This window comes from Dreissena polymorpha, chromosome 9 (genome assembly GCF_020536995.1).
Source record: "Dreissena polymorpha isolate Duluth1 chromosome 9, UMN_Dpol_1.0, whole genome shotgun sequence".
Lineage (NCBI taxonomy): Eukaryota > Metazoa > Mollusca > Bivalvia > Myida > Dreissenidae > Dreissena > Dreissena polymorpha.
This window is the reverse complement of record NC_068363.1, coordinates 105106312-105128651: the sequence shown is the minus strand read 5'-3', so window position 1 is coordinate 105128651 and position 22340 is coordinate 105106312. Positions and strand designations below refer to the sequence as shown.

Here is a 22340-nt window from a genome sequence, read left to right as displayed (position 1 = left end):
CTACTACTACTACTCCTACTACTACTACTACTACTACTACTACTTCTACTTCTACTACTACTACTACTGCTACTACTAGTACTGCTACTACTACTACTAATGCTGCTACTTCTGCTTATACTGCTACTACTGCTACTCCTGCTACTGCTGTTACGCCTGCTACAGCTGCTACTGCTGCTGCTGCTGATGTGCTGCTGCTGCTGCTACTGCTGCTGCTACTGTTGCTACTGATTCTGCTGTTACTGCTTCTACTGCTGCTACTACTACTACTATTACAACAACTACTAATACTGTTACTACTGCTACTCCTGCTACTGCTACTCCTGCTACTGCTGCTGCTGCTACTCCTGCTGCTGATACTGATGCTGCTGCCATTGCTGCTACTGCTTCTACTGCAGCTACCACTACTACTACAACAACTACTACTACTGCTGCTACTGATGCTGCTGCTACTGCTGCTTCTGCTTTTACTGCAGCTACTACTACAACTACTTAAACTGCTACTACTGCTGCTACTGCCGCTACTGCTGCTACTGCTACTGCTGCTACTGTTGCTACTGATGCTAATGTTACTGCTTCTACTACAGCTACTACTACTACTACTACTACTACTACTACTGCTACAACTACTAATATTGTTACTACTCCTGCTACTGCTGCTACTGCTGCTGCTTCTACTGCTGATGCTGCTACTGCTACTCTTGCTACTGCTACTCCTGCTGCTGATACTGATGCTGCTGCTAATGCTGCTACTGCTTCTATTGCAGCTACTACTACTACTACAACTACTTCTACTGCTACTGCTGCTGCTACTGCTGTTTCTCCTGCTACAGCTGCTTCTGCTACTAATGCTGCTACTGCTGCTGCTGCTACTGCTGCTGCTGCTGCTACTGCTGCTACAGTTGCTACTCATGCTGCTGTTACTGCTTCTACTGCAGCTACTGCTACTACTGCTACAACAACTACTAATACTGTTACTACTGCTACTCCTTCTACTGCTGCTACTGCTGCTATTGCGGCTACTGCTGCTGCTGCTACTGCTGCTGCTGCTTCTGCTGCTGCTGCTACTCCCGCTGCTGATACTGATGCTGCTGCTACTGCTGCTTCTGCAGCTACTTCTACTACAACTACTAATACTGCTACTGCTGCTACTGCTGATACTGGTACTGCTGCTACTGTTGCTACTGATGCTGCTGTTACTGCTTCTACCGCAGCTACTACTACTTCTACTACAACAACTACTTATACTGTTACTACTGCTACTCATGCTACTGCTGCTACTGTTGCTATTGATGCTGCTGCTACTGCTGCTGCTGCTACTCCTGCTGCTGATACTGATGCTGCTGCTAATGCTGCTACTGCTTCTACTTCAGCTACTACAACTACTACAACAACTACTACTACTGCTACTGCTGCTGCTGCTGCTGCTACTGATGCTGCCGCTACTGCTGCTTCTGCTGCAGCTACTAAAACAACTACTAATACTGCTACTGCTGCTGGTACTGCCGCTACTGCTGCTACTGCTTCTGCTGTTGCTGCTGCTGCTACTGCTTCTACTGCAGTTACAATAACTACTTCAACAACTACTACTACTGCTACTGCTGCTGCTACTGATGCTGATGCTACTGATGCTGCTGCTACTGCTGCTTCTGCTTCTACTGCAGCTACTACTACTACTTCAACAACTACTAATACTGATACTGCTGCTACTGCCGCTACTGCTGATACTGCTACTGCTGCTGCTGCTGCTGCTACTTCTTCTACTGCAGCTACTACTTCTACTACTACAACTACTACTAATGCTAATGTTGGTGGTGCTGCAACTGCTACTACACTGCTACTGCTACTTTTACTACTCCTAATTCTGCTACTACTACAACTGCTACTTCCACTACCACCAGTCCCACTACCACTACCACTACTACCAGTATCACTAACACTACCGCTACTACTACTACTTCTACTACTACTACTTCTACTACTACTACTACTACTACTACTACTACTACTACTACTACTACTACAACTACTTCTACTACTACTTCTACAACTACTACTACTACTACTACTACTACTACTACTACTACTACTACTACTACTACTACTACTACTACTACTACTACTACTACTACTACTACAACTACTACTACTACGACTACTACTTCTACTGCTGCTACTAATATTACTGTTACTACTACTACTACTACTACTGCAGCTACTTCTGCTTCTACTGCTGCTACTCCTTTTACTGCTGCTACTGCTGTTACTCCTGCTACTGCTGCTACTGCTACTACTGCTGCTTCTGCTGCTACTGTTGTTGCTGCTACTACTGCTGCTGCTACTGCTGCTACTGCTTCTACTTCAGCTACTTCTACTACTAAAACAACTACTAATACTGTTACTACTGCTACTGCTGCTACTACTACGATTTGTCGTGCGTCGAGAGAATGTCGCGAAAATGTCGAGTGTCGCGCTCGAAGGTCGACACACGACATTCTCGCGGCATTCTCTCGACGCTCAATACGACGCGCAACAAATCAGTCGACAGTCATGATTTTCTGCGAATTTGTTTTTTTAAACCCAGCGCGATATGCGACACTCAAATATTGACTGTCGGCTGATTTGTCGCGCGTCGAGAGAGCGTCGAGAGAATGTCGTGTGTCGACCTAAGGGATTTTAGGTCGACAAGCGACAATTGCGCGATATTGGCTCGATATATCGTATTGAGCGTCGAGAGAATGTCGAGCGTCGAGAGAATGTCGTGTGTTTTTTAGGTCGACAGGCGACATTCTCGCGATATATCATATTGACTGTCGACTGATTTATCGTGCGTCGAGAGAATGTCGCGAGAATGTCGAGTGTCGCGCTCGAAGGTCGACACACGACATTCTCGCGACATTCTCGAGACATTCTCTCGACGCTCAATACGACGCGCGACAAATCAGTCGACAGTCAAGATTTTCTGCGATTTTTTTTTTAAACCCAGCGCGATATGCGACACTCAAATATTGACTGTCGACTGATTTGTCGCGCGTCGAGAGAATGTCGCTTGAATGTCGTGTGTATAAAAGTCGACACGCGACACTCAACCGGATTCCGTTGTACGTAAACGGGATCAAGTTTTAATCATTGATTTTTGTCATATGAAGATGTCAACGAAATTAGAAGAGGGGAATACATGTCGTATTTTGTTTTATAATTAGTACAGCGAACAACGATATGAAGAAGTTTATTTTGTGTTCGTACTTTGTTTTTGTTTCGGTTATTAGAAAATCGAAATATGAACTAATATGCGTTACCGTAATTATCATGTTTCGTTGTATCGAATTCAAAACGAAAAATGAAAAGACGGTATATACACGGACCCAGTAACCTGTTATTCTCTATATATGTACGTCTTTAGGCATGGGATAATAATTACAACATGAGCGTTATGTAGCTTTTACTCATGAACAATCTTGCAACTAAGACCACATCCTTCTGTTCAGTGGTGCCCTTCTGATAATGAGATGGCACAGAAAAATGCGAAATAAAACATAAAATATATCGTTCTAATGCTGAATTAAATTTATGTGTATATTTATATTGAAAAACCAGGAAAACACTTATGCATAGCAGTATACAGAAATATAATATTGATAACAAATATGGAGATGTGCAATATCTTGTGATTCTTGTGATGTGGTGTAAGTCAGCGTAATGTTTAGTTATACAAGTCTTTTAATAAAGTTTGGGTTGTAATGACTACAATTCGTTGCATTATTTCTGCATACATAAATGTAGTGTTCTATAAAGTTTGCTGTGAAACGCACAAAAAGATGTCATGCATAATTTGTTACAGACTTAACATAATCAAAATTTCCTTTTCAATATTGCCTTCACAGACTAGGCATATGAGTCAAAAAGTAAAATGTGTCAAGTTGATAGCCGTTGCACTGTTGGCACTGTCGACCTACATATTTTCACACCCGGGGATCCTCTTTAGTTTGTTCCAGTACGGGATAGTTGAGGATTTGTGACAGCCCTTTGGGCCCCCGTTGTGCTCCCTCGCGTACCCCTCGCACGTGGCCGGGCAGTTATAGTGGCTGGCATAACGCCGCATGTAGTTCTGCACGCACTGGGAGGAGCACTGGACGTCGTTTGCGCATGACTTCCAGTCTGCAAAAGCAAAATATTAAAAGCCGATATAATGACATTGTAGTCACTCCACTTCGCTGTAATACGCTAAGCCTCTTGGTCCGTATATTAACAGAAAAGTTACATGTTAACTTATAGAAATATAAGAAGCAATGTGAAGTGGGATGCCCATGCCCCCCCCCCCCCACCCGCAGCCCCCCCCCCCTCCAACGCACACACAAATTGGCCAGGAAAATAAAAGACATTGAACGGAAACTTATCAAGATATTTGTGTCGTTTTTTCATTACGGCGGGCTCGAACTTGTGTTGGCGCCATTGAATTCGATTCCTGGCGTGTTGGTAGAATTTAAAGTCGAAAACGTATTTAAACGAAAAGTGCCTATATATAGTCGTTTTGGAGGATATATAAACCGTTCTGTCTTGTTATCGTGTAGACGACCGTTTAACCTACCAACATGTCAGAGCAATATCGGAGAAATGACCCTCAATATATTTGAGTAAACGATTGTAAAATCGAGTAATCATTACCTGTTCCAAGCTTCCCACAGTCAGTCCAGTACCCGAGCTTTATTTGGAAGTAACCACATGACAGCGACCCGACGTCCATTTGACATCCGATAGGCTTGCATTGGGACTCCAGCTTTTATTGGACAATTAACAAAGAATTTCACGCATAATGAAATACATTATTCCGGTGGCTGGAAGATCTAGAAGCTATAGTTGTGCAAAAGGAACACTTTTCGAATCATGCATGTTGATTTTGTTGTAAAAAATATTCGCTCAAATTACCAAATTATGTTTGTTTATTCACTGTATTAGAGCTTATGATGTTAGTGATTATGAAGATCATACCGATTACCTTACAAATGCATCCCAGACAGGCCTGCGACACCAGACCTGGAGCAAATTTCACTTCCGGATCAACTGCTTCACCAAAGGTCATCTCAGCATCTGCATATATAATTTTCGCAATTAACGTTAAATTTAATTTCTTCTCGTTTTTTGTGTGTTTTCAGCATCGCGTCAGTGTGATTGTATTGTAGCACTTATTGAGAACGTTTTGTTTGTTGGATAGTACAAATATAATAAAGTAATATGGACACACATCAACACAAAAAAGTCTTGATGGAATAACCATTATTGAATTCATTCTCGTAACTTTAAAAAGGCCGGTCCACATATAAAAAAGTCATACACGGAATGTTTTTACGGCAATGTCTCAAGTATTTGGAGTATATTCTACGATGATTATATAATAAAGAAAGCAAGTTAAGATAAAATAACAATGTTTTGAATAAAAAACCAATGATAATAATAGATGATGATGATGACGATGATGACGATAGTGGTGATGATGATGATGACGATGATGATGATGATTATTAGGATGATGATGATCCTCATAAATTATTATCTACATGTACTTTCGCCAACAGTTATGTAGGGTTACATTTTTACTTACGACGCATTTTTTTATTATGAAGTTAATGAAACTGCAAAAAATTATGAAGCAAGACATACATTAAACAATAAAGAAGAGTGAAACAAAAAGTTCATTTAAGAATAAATAAACGTGAAGCAATAAAGAAAAGTGAAACAGGATGTTAATAAAACAAAAAAGAATAATGAAACAGGAAGTTAATGAAACATTAAAGAAAAGTGAAACAGGAAGTAAATTAAACAATATAGAAAAGTGAAATAAATATTGACTGATATTAAGCTGAGAGGGAATCTATATGCTCAGATAATGAAAGCAATTCTATTAGCGACTTAGCTGAACAATCAAAGTAAGGCTCTAATGTCTTACGATACAAAATAACTTTTTTAATTAACCCTGCTTCTTTTAAAAGTAAATATAAGTATAACTTTAATATAGCATTCATTAATAGCATCAAATGTTTATTTTGAACGAATGTGATGAACTGCCATGTACAAAATGTGTTATATACGTTTATTGAACTTCAAAAATTCGACGAAGGAAACACGTTTTACAGTATAAGCTTCCATCCCAAACACAGCCGATTGAGGTTACCATTAAAAAAACAATATCCACGTACCGTCGGTATCGATTTCTTGCTCATAGACTCGCTTATTGGTGTCCCCATCGAGCAAATCTCTGTCAACCTCATTCCAGACGTCAGGTTGATATTCAACATCGAGGTCCGCGCGAGGCTCTGATTCTAAGGCTTCCAGGTCCACCTCCAAATCGTCTATGAGGTAACAATGTGCACCGAGTAGCACAATAAGCGTCAGAAGATACACGGTCTTTGGCCAACTTGCCATTGAAAAAAAGCAACCGACTCAGATATAAGAAGCGATTATAAATCTGGTATTAAGTGCTGTAGATCAGCAGGCCTTCTTCCTGGTGCGAAGACATTGCTCAATGTTTTATATACTGTGCACAATCGCAACGCTTGAATAAATTCGAAAAGAAACAATTACTTCAAGTATGGTGGCGTTTTGCTGCCGCCAGAATCATTCTTTATGTGTGAATATGTATACAAGTGTTTATTCTATTTCACTTGGGATAAAATGCTCACATTTCACATTTTCAGCTTAATATCAGTCAATATTTATTTCACTTTTCTGTATTGTTTAATTTACTTCCTGTTTCACTCCTCAATCGACTGGTCTTTATGTTCATTAAGACATAAAAAGAGCAACTGTGGAAGGTCACTGACCAAAACAAATAACTCAGACTTGCAATTTATTAGGTGCAAATTTTAACCCTTTATCACTTAGATACGTGTTTGAAGCATTTGCAGTCCCTTAGGGAGTTAAATTTTATTCAAGACCTTTTTTTACTAGATTCAAGTTTGAAAGGCTTCACTCACAACCCTTAGATACTAATGAGCAGCAAACAGCATAAACCCTGAACACACTGCGAGTAACTCGCCATTTTCATTTTGCTTCTGAGTGGGAAAGGGATAATTGAGGTTCCGAGCTTTTCCGAAATTTCTCTGCCGAAAGCCTATTTTCGAGGGTTGCCACAATTTTGGCAAATAGATTTCCTTACACGTAAAATTAAAATTGTGTGTTGTTGTTTAACAGAGCCCTATGGCTATTTTATTAAATGTAAACTCACCTACAAGAAAATAGAAAATCGGCTCTAAAGGTTCTCTTTGATTCAACAATTATTATGTAGCTTTTTATTGATAATGATTGCATTACTTTAAGCGGGAAATAATAAGATTAATATAATAATTGTTATGTTTTCAATGATTTTTTTTCAAAGTGATACATGATTTTGGGTTAAACAAAATACCAAAAACCCGTCTTTTCCTCTCAAATTATATCCGGTTTTAAGAAACCCTTTACACGTTTAATAAATTATTTGAGTCCATTGCCTAAAAACAAGTCTAAATGAGCTTTTAATGTTTTATATTTTACTTACAAGCGATTTCAGACGAGAAAAAACGAGAAGATAAAACTTACAAAAAAATGAGATAATAATGTGTACTTACGGACCAACAAAAAGATATACATGTACAGACCAACTGTCATTTTTATCCTGGAATAACCGACGTATTTGATTTGTTTAATCACAGCAAAGTACAAACTACTGCCTCAAATACTATTTTTTGTCATTGTCAGTTGCCTTGAATGCAAAATAACATGTGTTAAATATATAAGTATTCTAACAAAGTATCCACAACTACTGTCATCATGAAAGTTTTCGTTGTTGCATACAGAACGACATCTTATGTATCCAAAAACCACTTATGTATTCCCTTTTGTGAATTGCAGTCGTTCCAACAAGATTTAAATATTGAAATATATCAAAATGGATACAATACCCGACTGTTATGAGAAACAATTTTGATAAAATGCGAAATGCTACCCACAACGTCTATCTAGAACAGCACAAGGAAAACGATTTCGGGACGGAGTGTCAAGAATAATCTGTATTAAGCACAAAATTACCATATATTACGTGTGTGCGGTCGAAAAGCATTGAGCTTTTTAGGAGAAAGGTCACCAAGTAGAGCATATATGTGGAAAATTCTTCAAAAATCAAAACAAATCACCTCTTTAGGCTTCATTTTGACAGTTTCCTGTCAATTTATGTATCTCCGAAATTACAACTTATGATTTTACGCGTACTCCTATAAGGGATTCATAAGTTGGTTTACCGGGCGTGAAGACAAACGAACGTCAAAGGCCTCATAAACAGACCCACGCGAGTGGTGATAAAACGAACAATCGCGCGTCAACAATGAGGTGACAGCGCGTTTACTCACCGTGCTTCTGCGTTCTGCGCGTCACACTAACTTTACCTCTGCGTTCTGCGCGTCACCCTAATCGTGCCTCTGCGTTGTGCGCGTCACACTAACCGTTCCTCTGCGTTCTGCGCGTCACATTAACGGTGCATCTGCGTTCTGCGCGTCACACTTACCAGCCTCTGCGTTCTGAATAAACTTTCACCATACGGATGAATATGCCTTGGCAACTCAAAATCGTGCGTCCGGTCTGAGGCTTGCATCTTACGCATTTGGGTTGTTACAAAGCCTTCCTTAATATGTTTCTGAAGGTGGAGTTAATTTCCTTTCGCAAATGTGAAAATGGCTAGGCAGTGAAAAAATGTCACTATAATAATGCAGGTTCAACTGTGAACTTGAATCTGGGAAAACAGTGCTAAATGCATGTGTGTAAAGTGCCTGTGCTGTCCACGCATGCAAAAAGGACGATTCTTTCCGCCTTTATGGTATTTTTTCGTTTAAATGGAGTCACTTCTTAGCGAAAACTCAGTTAGGGTGGAAAGTGTTGTCCTTGATTAGCCTGTGCAGACTGCACATGTTAATCTAAGGCGAAACTAAACGAACATTCATTAAGTCTTGTTTTCCCAGAACGATACTCAATTGTAAACAGTAATGATCGTATTTATTTTAAACATTTAACTCACTTGAAACTAACGTGTACTATTTTCTGTGGCTCAAAACACATACAAAACCAACGTTTGTTATTTGGTCTTTAACAACCTTATTGCGTTATACTGTACGGTGCTTTGTCTCTGAAGCTTTTTGATACAGACGTGATGTAGTTGATACTTGTCCTCAGATTCTTGTGCTTTGGATATGTATTTTTATTGAGAATAAATGCAGTTAAATGATTATTTACTTGAGAAACATTTTCTTTTATTGTTATATTGTGAAGCTGTGATTTGAATGTTTATTTATACTCAAATGTTGTATAAATAATTCTGGACCATATGTGAGGTTTTGAGCCCCTTTAAAACGATTTACCGCCCCCCCCCCCCCCCTCTCGTACTTTTGAATTGACGGTTGCAATTGACAGTTTTGTTCATGTGTGTGCGTTTGTTATGAATGCAAGTGTCATGTCTAGTGAGTTTGTTTGGATTATCACTGGCAATTTGTTCCTTGTCATTAACCCATTTATGCCTAGCGTCTAGAACAAAATGCCTTGGCAAACAGCGTAGACCCAGATGAGACGCCGCATGATGCGGCGTCTCATCTGGGTCTGCGCTGTTTGCTTAAAGTAATTTCTGTAAGAAATATGCTTAATATAGAAATAAATATACTAGACATCCCTAATTTTGGAAATAAATTGATTCAATTTAGAAGGATGGGAGAGTTCACTAGGCATAAATGGGTTAACCGATGTGTATGATAAGGTTTCTCTTCTGCTGGTTCAGCTGAAATAGCACTTTATGTGTATTTGAATGTTATTCAATCTGCCAACATGAACCTATTAATGCTTTGAGTGATTGCACTTAAATGGTAATCCCTGAAATGGTTTAATAAGTTCATCTTCTTTAAAAACGGGGGGTAATGCATGTGTGTATAGTGTCGTCCCATATTAGGCTGTGCAGTCCGTACAGCCTGATCAGGGGCGACATTTTCCGCCTAAACGTTTCGTTAAGAAGAAACTTAATTCAAACAAAATGTCCTTAAAAGCGGAAAGTGTCGTCCATTATAAATTGGTGCTAATGCTGGAATGCAGGCTAATCGGGGACTACGCACACGCAATACGCATTGAGGCCAGTTTTCCCAGAACGAGATTCAATAAGTAATGCTCTGTGCGAGTCTGAATTCTGTCTACCCACCTCACATGGTAATAGGTAAATAAATCATTTAAGATACCCACCTTTTCATTTAATGTTGTTGAAGAAGGTGGATAGCAATTTTCCCTACATAAAATGGAAGTTGTAATGTATACCGTGAGTAAGACCATTTTGGTGGCCATCTTGGACGCCATCATGGATTTTGAAGCCCTTAAGCACTTTTCAAAAAAATGAAAGCTCATACCATATTCTACAAATCCCAGACGATCATTTGTGTATATAAAACTCTTTGTTTATGATCAGTGGCCAGTTGCTCCCCTATATAAGCGAATTATGTGTGCCTGTTTGCAGATCTACAATAAGTAATGCTCTGTGCGAGTCTGAATCCTGTGTGCCCACCTCACAACTTTGTTGACAATGCTGTACGTGTCGGGCTCTCCAGTGTTACTCATTTTCGTGTCTATAGCACATTTGTTGTGTGTGTCACTGTTTAGAAATTGGTTCCTTGCCATAAACGAAGGACACATGCTTTAATAAGATTTCTTTTCTTCTGGTATACCTGACGTTTCTATGTTTTTTAATGTTTTAATTGGACGCTAAGTTGCCGTGCAGTCTATGGTTTAAATGCATGAAATGAATAGCATTTACACTTTGATTTTAACCATCCTACAAAACTTGAACTTATAAATTTGAATTAATAAACCCAAACACGGCGTTCCAATGGCATCGGTATATGCAAGATTGAAAACCAAGTTGACAGAACCTATTGTATGTTGACACTGTGCTACATTCAGATACATATTCGGACCATATTCGAAAAAGATAAGACTATCATTGTCACCAATCTATGTAGATAATGATGCGTAAACATTCTAAAATTCCATACAGAACATATCTGTTCCATTTCTTTCGTCAAATACTTTTCTTTTATTATGATGGTTTCATGCGGAGTGTTTCTGACAACGATAGCTACAAACTGTGAGTACCGTACATTCCGAATTCAAGTCCAAAAGTAAGCAAACTTCATTTTTCCAAATTTGATTTTTTTCTGAATATTTTTAGACGCTTAACGATAAATAAGTTTGGGCATAATTAAAACAAGATGACGCGTGGTTTTTATTGCGAGTACATGTTTATTATTGAGAAAAACTCTGGGAAAACTGGGCTTAATCCTTGCAATCCACACAGGATTAGAAGGGACAACCCTTTCCGCTGTTATGGTAATTTTTGTTTAAAGAAAGTATCTTCTTAGCTAAATCCCTTCTAGGTTGAGAATGTCGTCCCTGATAAGCCTGTGTGAATTGCACAGACTACCATGGGATGACACTTTGCGCACCTCTTTATGCCCTGATTTCCTAGAGTGTGCTTAATTACACATTATATGTTGGCATTGTCCTCGTTGGAAGGTCTGCTTTCCAGCGCGTTCATAGACCAGCAATGCAAGACGAAAGTCGAGGACCTGATCAAGTCTGACCCTTGCCCAGGTAGGTCAAGTAATTGTGTTATGTTAACTAGATATTAATTTCGTCATGCAAAAATTGTTCTAATGCCTTAATCGACAAATCTTATCCGACTTTCAGCCCCGCAACCTCTACCGATCAAAACCGTTAATAAGATTTAGCAATGCATTGAAAACGAAACTAAAAATTAAGCTGTTCAAGCACTTTTATTTGCAATTAAAGTCATGCAATTTTTCGTTGTCTCATTCGAGATATGGTAGCTTCAGAAGAGACTTTGCGAAAGCGGCGTTCACATCGCTTCACTTTTTAACACAACCACAACCCTCTGTGTTTAAGAACGTTTAATGAATGCATTTTTATCTTGTTCTCATGTAAGTTCAAAAGAATGTTCCGTTTCTTTTCATCTGTGTTGTCGCTTCCGGAAATTTCGTTAATTGCTGTTGTGCTACCGAAATTGGTCCCATATGTGAAACACATCATACACTATTATTACCATCGTCAGATAGTAAAGACTTGCTTTAAACTGTGCAAGCGCAAACAAAATACGTTTAAAAAAAAACAACCAGTTTAATCATTCTATAACAGCGCTGCAATATGGAACCCATCTAGAACCGTTACAGGTAAACCCTTATGGGCTGGGCCATACCATACTGTTGGCTTAAAATATGGGTTTTCACTGAATATAGCTCATATGGAACTCTTATGAGAACCTATATGAAACCACATGGCTTAATTGAACTAAAATGGCCCCAAACTATATTTTAGAATAGTATACTAGTACTTCAAAGTCGGACATATATCGGATATGACATGAAATGACGTCAAGAATACTAATTCTACAAGATATATAAAAAAATTACAAGTATTTACCAGTAAGTGAAATTGGAACGATTGCGTTTAAAATATCCGACATTCGTTGTCATTTACTTACATTTGGTATTAAACAAATGCAGAAAATTCATTAGACGTGTGACTAAATGCTCCCCCTATTGCTAGCACAATTTGATGATTGTTAAATTTGTAGGATGACATTCTTGTATGCAGAGCGTGCTGCCTATAAGCAGCAAAGTGGAATGCTCGAACCAGTCTATTGGCATAGCTTATACCTTGCTAAATGTATGACTGTATTTCAGTATTACTGTTAAAATGTATGTATTCAGAAAAAAAATCAGTTGTCATTGAAGTTTAGAATAACTATTTTAAATTGTAAAACACTTCAGGCGCAGCACTCTGCTGTTAACTCTTTATCATTCTTTTTGCATATTTATTTAAGCCCCGCTCTTGGAATAATCGGGTTTAATTCATGTGCAAAAATGTTGTCCCAGATAAGTCCGTGCATTCTGCACTGGTGAATCAGGGACGACACTTTCACCCGAAAGTGAATTTAAGTCTAGAAGGGACCTCTTTAAAACAAAAAATTCCGTAGTAGCGGAAATTGTTGTCCTTAATTAGTCTATGTGGGCTGCACAGCTAATCTGGGACGACACTTTACGCACAATCATTAAGCCGGGTTTTCTCAGAGCGCAGCCCATCTTAACAAAATGTCACGTGGCTTAGTGAACGGCGGCTGGAGCGACTGGAGTGCCTGGTCCGACTGTTCGACGACGTGCGGTACAGGCTTGTCTCGCAGATCGAGAGCGTGTTTCAACCCAGCCCCATCTCTTCTCGGTCAACAATGTGACGGCGACAGCAACGACTACTCACTTTGCTACAGCAATCCATGTAAAGGTTAGTGGTGTACATAGTCTTTGACACAAATCCTGAAAAAAATGCAATGTATTATTGTGAGTGTGTTTACACAGGTATTGGGCGCGTGGTCAAGAAATTGCATCAATTAAATGCCCACAAACATTTTCAAGACGATAAAATTATGTTGTTTTATGAAAATGTATTTTGGTCATAACCGCGGTATTAATATTTTAGAATATGTATTGTTTGTAAAAGATTTATCATAATTACACATTTATCATGTACATTAACTGTCTCATGTGTCTTTTTCAGTTGATGGATTTTGTTCGGAATGGGAAAGCTGGTTTTGTTCCTTTAGAAAGCCGCATACTAGAATGCGACAAAGGACTTGCTATGATCCGTTATTTGGTGGCCAACCTTTTCAGGGAAATGACACCGAGAGCTATACAGACCCATCGTGCACGTGACAGATGCCTGCTTGCCAGAAGTTGTGATATTGGGTTGGACTTTATTGTTGGCATTTTCAACGAAGTAAATATAGTAAAATGAGAAAACAAAAATATTTTAAACATCCACTGAGAAAATGTGTACCAATAAACGTTTTATTTAATAAATGGTGTTATTGTAAACAAGAAACAGTCTGTAATATAAAGTATTGTATAAAAACACATGTTTTTTTACTTGAAATGGATTCATTTAAATAATATAAGCATTTAAATATAGTACCTTTTATTTTTAACACTTATTACCTGAATTGCGTGTTCTTAATGAAAGTTCATACGCTCATGAACTATTTCAATACAAAATATTGAACCTTTATCATAATAATGATTTTGTGTTATAATATTTAGTACGATGAACAGACGGACACACGGGCAAACAGATCCGAAGGATGATAAAAATGTTTATTTGATGTCTGTAGCATATAGTATCACATGCAATTACAACAACGCTTTCTTATGTGTAAGGTATTTTTTATCCAGTGCATCTGGATTTCTAATATATGGCCACGCCATATCAAACAGTATTGCCAAAACCCATGAGGTCTGGCACTTTACAACAAATTCCATCTCTCTTGAACAAAGACGCATTCAGTTGCAAACCAGTCAAGCCATCGATATATAATACTTCATATGTATATGAACAACGCTAATATTCATATAATCGGAATCAGTAGACTATCTTAATATAAATTTATCACGATTGTAATTAATTAATTTACTGAAATTGTTTATTTTTGTTGCTGCGAAGAGACCTTTGCTGTCTTAAGACAAGCACATCAATAAAAGACAGAACCCTGCTAGCGCAGCGCAAAAATTGTGTATATGTGCCCACATTATATACGTTTATTGTTTTACACATGTTTAAACCAAATTAAATGCGATAATTTTGCGTTAACCCGATATTTCCCAATCGTTTATTAAAAGTTTTGTCGCTAAACGATAGACACACTGATTGCGTATTCGTTGAAAACATATATGTGCTCTGCTAAAATTGAAAATGTATGCTGTGCAGTTCCAACATTGTGGTGGCTGATACCGCGATATCGTTCTGGCATGTTGGTGGTTTTGAATGTCGCACGATACCATTACAGAACGACATAAAGGGCGCAAATAATTGTCATATTGACACCCTTTTTGACGATGCTGCGAAGCATCGTCTAAGTTATCATACCATGAAAAATTCTTCACAATGGCGACCTTTGTAAAAGACCGAGCCAGTCCGATTGAGATAACTCGATTTTTCTAATCGGCATACCTCGCTGATTATCATTGATCAGGTATAGGAAGCTAAGCTATAAATAGGACAGCATATTCTGGGGAAAAGATTAAATAATAGTTTGAAAACGTTAATTTTAAATCAGTTATATTCAATCCATTTTATGTTTATAAATCAATGAAACAACTATGCATTTTTTTTGTATTGTATTTGCCATTTGTCGTGATTCAGTAAATAAATTGCGAATTAAAACGTGTATAATTTACTTTCAACGCGATCATGAGCGTAAAGAAAACGAATTATTTCGAACCTGTCATTTGTAAACGTTGTAGCGACTATGGTATATAAACAGCATAATAGCCGTATGACGTCTGTGAAACTCGCTCTTATGCGTTCTTTCTCATTTTGCATATTTAATAAACGTTTCAAAACATTGTCATATTGACACCCTTTTTGTATTCTGGTGGGTACATTCGTCGTTCTCATGTGTAAATAAATTTGAAAGTCAACAGACCGACAAATATACCAACTCACACAACGACACAAAGGGTGACAAATGTGATAATACCGGTATAGTTGTATTGGTACCTTTTTGTCAATCAGACGGATATAGTTATTGTTTTTCGTATAGGCGTTTTTAAAGTCGCATACTCGACAACACGCCAAAACGACAAATACAAATGTAACTCCACGAATAACCAAAATATTTATTTGCGTCCTTTTTGTCGTTTTGGCGGATATATTTTTCGTCATCTCGTTGTCAGGTCATTCATATTTTAGTCACTGGAACTTCTTCATTACGCGTCGGTGTAGTTGCTGCACGTGCAAATGAATGAATGCGAATATTATTGAGTTCCTGAAAGGGGTCTTTTCACAGATTTTGGCATATTTTGAAGTTTGTCATTAAATGCTTTATATTGATAAATGTAAACATTGGATCTTAAAACTGCAGTACAAAATCAAGAATAAGTCCTGGAATTTGTCTGAAGTAAATACGCATTAGCCCTCTCGGCTATTCCGCCGGTAGTACACAGTAGAAGTATTTTATACCTTATATAAGCAATCTTCGTAGTTTCGTAAATTAAAACGACAACAACAGAACTCTCCAAATTATTCAATCGTTTCGCGTTGCAACGCTTTATAATTTTTAGGTTTTCAAATCGTAAAAGATACATATAATGGCTATATTGGACTATGGTAAATGTTCAGTAATAGTGTTGTCTCACAAATATCATAACTAAAACGAAAATTGCGAAACTGAAACAATTTTTGTCAATTTTGTCAATTTACCAAACCGTGAAAAGATCCCTTTAAATTATTTGCCTGGATCGATCTGAAAAAAAGTAAAAATCATTTGCTAAATAGCATGAACGTGTTTTGATGACAATTACAGGCTGTTCTTTTGTAGTGATAGCCGTGTATTTGATCACCACGTTGTTCTAAGCATGCAACACATCAGACCATCGAAATCACCTGAACCAAATAGTATAAAACAATTTGGTGCATCTAAAATGGAAATTACTTTTCTTGTTTAAAACAACGTCATTAAGTAAATAGGATTCCTCTTGTTAAGAATCGTGAATATTTCCAATGTACTAACGTTACATCATGTGGATTGAATTCTAAGGGACTTAAGTTATAATCCTCATACATAGGCTCTACCCTGCCCTCAATCTGAATATTCCTGAATATCTATTCCATCTGTCAATTTAGTTTTATATTCGTAAATGTCTGCTAAGAATGCAGAAATGCCCGTTAAAATGTAAAATACCTGCCTCGATGGAAGAAATTCTAATTCGTCAAATTAAAATATTTTTTTTAAAGTTCTAGTCTACCTAATATAGTAAGATTGTCTGTCTACCATTTTCAATACATTTTATTATTCTATATCCAATAAATTCATCCAATCGGCATTCTTCATATGTACCACATGACCGTCCAATATATTCCGGTATTGGATCCAAAAAGTCTGTATTTTTTCCATATTGGACAGTTGAGTACAAGTGCACTAAGCAATTGTTTTATAACGATAAAAGCCGTTACCGAGAAAAAGTATCCGAATGTACTATAATCGATTCACACAGGCGATATTTTGCTTGTATGTCTCTTTTTAATACTTTCCTATTGAAAATATGAGAGGAAATAAAAAAACGAATCGAGAATGTGATATTTAATTATTTTTTATTGTTAGAAATATAAAAAAAATGCAAAAGCAAGTGATATTGTTATTGCTAGAAATTGAAAACAAATATGCAACAGCAAAACAAAATGACAACTTTAATCCAATGTTAGCCTAATAACATCTAAGTTACAATGATATGCATTTCCATTTTCCATTTTCTGTTCTTCCATCCATTTATCGAAATGCATTTTAAACCACAGTATTTGTTGATAGCGTTTGTACACATGCTCACCATTCTGACCCAAAGGCCAAAACACAATTTACGAATTCGTAATCCTGTCGGAGCGAGTTGTATAATTCCTATCGAAGTTATCAATTATGCATGACAAACACACAATCCGAAATACGTTTTGCCTTTTGGATTCGTTCAATGCTATCAAAATGGTATAATTTGCTACTAGATTTATTAAACACTACCACCTCCATATTGTTGTCCATAAAATGCAGAGTCTTGCTTATACTAGTATGTTTCGTCAGAGAAATGACGTCACACGAGATACGTCATAAAGTGCGTAATCAATGAATGAAAATAAAAATACGGAAAGCTGGTTTGGTAATGAGGATATAGAATAAAAAGTTTATTAGACGTTTAAACTGTACAATACGTGATATATTTGGACTCGCACACAGTTTGAAGTCATATTGGACTCGCCTAACGGCTCGTCCAATATGACTTCAAACTGTGTGCTCGTCCAAATATATCTCCGTATTGTACAGTGAAACGTCTAATAACCTATAATTATCGTGATGTTTTTCTTTATATAATAAATTATGTTTTAGATGTATGAGTCAAAATATATAGCATACAATATATGTAATCGCCGAGCAATGTCTTCTTCATTACATCAAAATTCTAATGGTAGCTTAATTAAAGACTTTGCTGATGCTGCGTATTGACATGACGCCTTATCTATGATCGCTCCCCCCACTAGAATTGATCCACCAATCAGCGATCGATTAATCGGGCGCACTCGTTAGCAACGACCTGTCCGCCATTTTCTAGACAAGCTACATGTTTAGGTTCACTTTTATTCCAACGAGTTTCTTTTGTTTTCCTCTTTAAAAAACCGATTAAAAATGGTTAAACGGTGTCGATGGGGACTATGTAACTCGGAAAATCGATATCCCGAAAGATTAGTTGGTGACATCTAATTTATATCGTTTCCAAAGCCGAAAAGAGATCTTGAGAAGTGTAAGAGATGTGTAAATGCATGCGGTCGTCACCACGAACAACTTAATGTCAACACTGTCAAAGAAAATTATAATATATTTTTATCGGATATACTAGCAGATTTTAATAGTTTATGTTATCGATCTGATTATCACATAATATTTCACGTTTTTTAAAAATAGTTTTATCAGTTACTAGGTCATTAATATACAGAAGCGAGGTTCATCTGCGTTACTTAAATAGAAATAAAACCCAGCATGAAGCCTAATTTGTGCTGTGTTTTATAACTCTGATAGTAATGCACTTTATTGCCATTATACATGTTATTAGAAGGTAACACGTGATATATTATATTAAAAACGGTATCTACACATGTGCAGACATGTGATGTCACCAATGAACGCTTTTAATCCACCTTTGAGATCGAATGCCTAGTTCTCATTTTTTTCAACGAGTTTTGTTTGATTTGTTCGAAAAAAAGCGGAAATGAAATAAGGCAAAAACGGGTCAAGGTCATCTTGGAGAGATGTGTGGATAAATTTGCTCTTCAAAAAAGCATTAAAATACATGCATATAGTGGAGTAAAAGTAGTAATTTATAGTGCAACATGTGCATGAAGTACTAATAGATGCTGTAAAAAAGTGAAAACCTGGAAAAGTTATGTGATAAAATAGTAGTTTGAAGAAGTAGATATCAAAAGATTTAAATATTTTTGTGACACCTAAGTGTTTACCTGTAGGACAAACATCAAATTTCACCTGGACAAAACCCCTAAACATCAGCAGAGTGTAAAAGGATTACAAAAGGATTATAACCATTGACTATAGTGATTATCAATTATCTACTTTAAAAAAAACTGTACTTGTACCAATTAAACCATGAGCAACGAGACAACAAAAAACCAGCCAAAACTTAGTTTCACGGGGACTAAGCCACAGACAAAGCCTGCTGTCAAAAAATACAGGCCAGACAATAGTGATAACAGTAACTCAAGTATGGAGGAACTGAATTCAATACAGGTACAACTTCAAGTCATGAATGAGGGAATTACAAATTTAAGGGATGATGTCAAAGGCATGCTAAAAAAAGATGAAGTTGAACAGCTGATAATGAACACAGTCACAAATCTTATGAAAAACCTTGAACACAGCACACACAAAAAAATTGAACAAATGATCAACGAAAAAGTAAATGATATGCAATCCAAAATGGACAGCCTAGACTTCGAAAATAAAAGCCTAAGAGAAAAAATTGAACATCTCGAAAAGACCAATGAGATCAAAAACAAAACCATAAATGAGCAAATTGAAAAAACCTATGGCATAAGTAAAACTGCACATAAAAAGGCAAACTACAACGAACAATATTCGAGGAAAAACAACATAAAAATCCTCAATATACCAGAAGCTAAAGAAGAAAATGAAATAACACTTGCAAAAACTGTAGGACAAATTCTGAAGACCCACACGGAAGTTGACCTTCAACCAATAGATATAGTGGCATTGCACCGTATCCCTACCAAGAAGGGGCAGATTCGCCCCGTACTTATAAAGCTACGCAACAACTCTGCGAAATCTGCCATCATGCGGAAACGGGCTCCAATGAAGAGCAACGGTTACAAGCTGGTTGACGATGTCACGAAACCGAACCAGGGCTTAATCAACAGGCTTCTTCTGCATCCAAATATTGACAGTGCGTGGTATTTTAATGGTGCGGTATATGGACAAACTGTTGCCGGTGAGCGAATCAAATTCGACATATATGATAATGTGAATGATGTTATCGAAAGCTTCAGGCAATATAGAAGAAATGGCGTGAGCGGACACCCGGAGAAATGAACATTACTTGCATAAGTGGTATGTTTCTAATTTTATGACTGTACATCTATATTACATGTAAAACCAAAACAGCGCATTTTTAGCTTTAATCTGTTCTATGTTGAACCCGTTTGTGTTGTTATCATCTAAAATTTATGTACGTAGATGTTTAACAAACACCTTAACCTAATCTTTGGAATAATCATATAACTTTAAAAAAAGACATTAATACAATTTTTTTTCTAAAACAAAAAAACAAAACAGTTTATGTCTAAATTTGTAGAAATTAGCAATTGATTAATCGAAAGCAGAAATCACACAAGTAAATAAAGATACTAACTATATAATCACCGGCTGGATAAAAAAATAGACTATAGATTTATAGTTTCTATTTTTAGCATGACCATATAGCCTTTACCAAAAACTACGATTAACTGCAAGCAGCAATCACATAAGTAAATAAAGATACTAACTATAAAATCACCTGTTGGATTGAAAAATTGACTATAGAATCATACTTTCTATTTTTAGCATGACCATATAGCACGTATGCAATAATACAGTGCAGAACATAGTCCTTATCTAGTTTAAAATACTAATCCCATTAATTTTAAAATCTGTGAAGATGTATGAACTAAGGTTATGTAAATTACACATCAAATGTTATAATTAACAGTAAATATTCCCATGTTATTGACTGGTTGCTGCATTAAGATTTGTGGATAATGTATGCATTAATAAACCTACCCTACATAGTGATGTACAAACATTACAGGGGAACTATTGAACTAAATTACATCCTTTTTGAAAGTCAGAAACTGTTGTATTTAATGTAAATACAGACATTGTACTTGTTTTTATTATGTTCCATACTCTGGCACAGATGATCGTGTTGCACATTTTATGATTGTACTTGTTTTTATTATGTTCCATACTCTGGCACAGATGATTGTGTTGCACATTTTATGATTGTACTTGTTTTTATTATGTTCCATACTCTGGCACAGAGGATTGTGTTGCACATTTTATGATTGTTATCCCTATACCTATCCGTATGGGTCTATTACGAACAATGTATTGCTCTTTAAAGAAAAATATATTGTAAATTGCAATTTCTACTGATGCTCTTAAATTATTGAAAATTAAACATCCTTATAATTATATTCTAACGGTTTATCTGATCACAATGATTATTTTCCTTTATACATGTAAGCTTGACAAGATAAAACTACATGTTCTTATATTGGCTCCTTTAAAACTACTATATGCTTATAATTCTACTGTGAGTGGTAAGAACTACAACTACTGTAAACTAGCCTTTTCTTGTATACTATATCTCAGATGTGAAGATAGATATGAATGTAATTGTTCTTTACAACATACGCAGTTTATCACAATGGTTAATTATTCAACCAGACTTGTTCATTTTCTTTATTAATGTTTGAAATAAGAGTCTGTAAAGGACACATATTTTAGAACATAAATAAGTTTTGATACATGTTTTAAATATTGTCAGGTCTATAAATGAATGTAATTGATATCTGCAACAAGTGAACGTTGATGAAAACTCTTATTATCTGAGATATGTATCCTTTCATTAATTATATGATTAACACGTGTACATGTGTAAAAAGTATGTGTAAATGCAGTTTTTGTGAAATAAGTAAATCTGAATGAAGTGAGCTTTCCATATTAAAAATTATTGCGAAATGTTCTTATTATTAGAAATATGAATGTCAAAGAAAATTCTTTCATTTTAGGGATGTGTTTTTTCTTTCTTACTAAATGTTTTCAATGAATATAATTGATATCTGCAATACACGAAGGTTGATGAAAATCCTTAATTTAATATATCTGGTGATGTTTTTTCTTTCCATAAATAAATGTTTAGCTCAAATGTATTTGTAATAAGTATATTTAAGTGTAGATTTTTCCAAATTATCCAACTTTATTGCTTAATTAATAATTATTTAAATTATAAACATATGAAAAGTAGAAATAAAATGAACCATCATACATTGTTGCATTCGGGTTTTATTTGTGTGATTTATGAAGACAGTAGTTTGTTTGTCACATGTTTATGTTTCACCATACATAATACATTACCCATAAAATTACATATAATATATTTTCATATGTTGTA

The 22340-nt window shown here is 36.4% G+C and overlaps 2 protein-coding genes across 4 annotated transcripts in view; one reads left to right on the top strand and one right to left on the bottom strand.

Moving 5' to 3' along the window:
• The window catches only part of LOC127844090 (invertebrate-type lysozyme-like), a 112150-nt gene extending 105445 nt beyond the window's left edge, over nt 1–6705 (bottom strand). Inside the window, exons 1-4 of one of the 3 annotated variants that reach the window (XM_052374070.1) lie at nt 6195–6705; nt 4997–5088; nt 4666–4777; nt 3428–4158 (exon numbers count right to left, since the gene is read on the bottom strand). In XM_052374070.1, the coding sequence (XP_052230030.1) occupies nt 3953–4158; nt 4666–4777; nt 4997–5088; nt 6195–6420 (636 nt within the window). In that variant the 5' untranslated portion in view covers nt 6421–6705 and the 3' untranslated portion in view covers nt 3428–3952. Of the gene's footprint in view, nt 1–3427; nt 4159–4665; nt 4778–4996; nt 5089–6194 lie in introns of those variants that run through there. The other 2 variants (XM_052374069.1, XM_052374068.1) reach the window with 2 other exon arrangements.
• Nucleotides 6706–10994: 4289 nt separating this feature from the next.
• Nucleotides 10995–14026, top strand: LOC127844092 (thrombospondin-2-like). The gene is made up of 4 exons (XM_052374073.1): nt 10995–11137; nt 11566–11643; nt 13177–13347; nt 13621–14026. Exons 1-4 carry the CDS (start codon nt 11092–11094, stop codon nt 13773–13775), a joined length of 450 nt encoding a protein of 149 aa, XP_052230033.1. The 5' UTR covers nt 10995–11091; the 3' UTR covers nt 13776–14026.
• The last annotated feature ends 8314 nt before the right edge of the window (nt 14027–22340 follow it).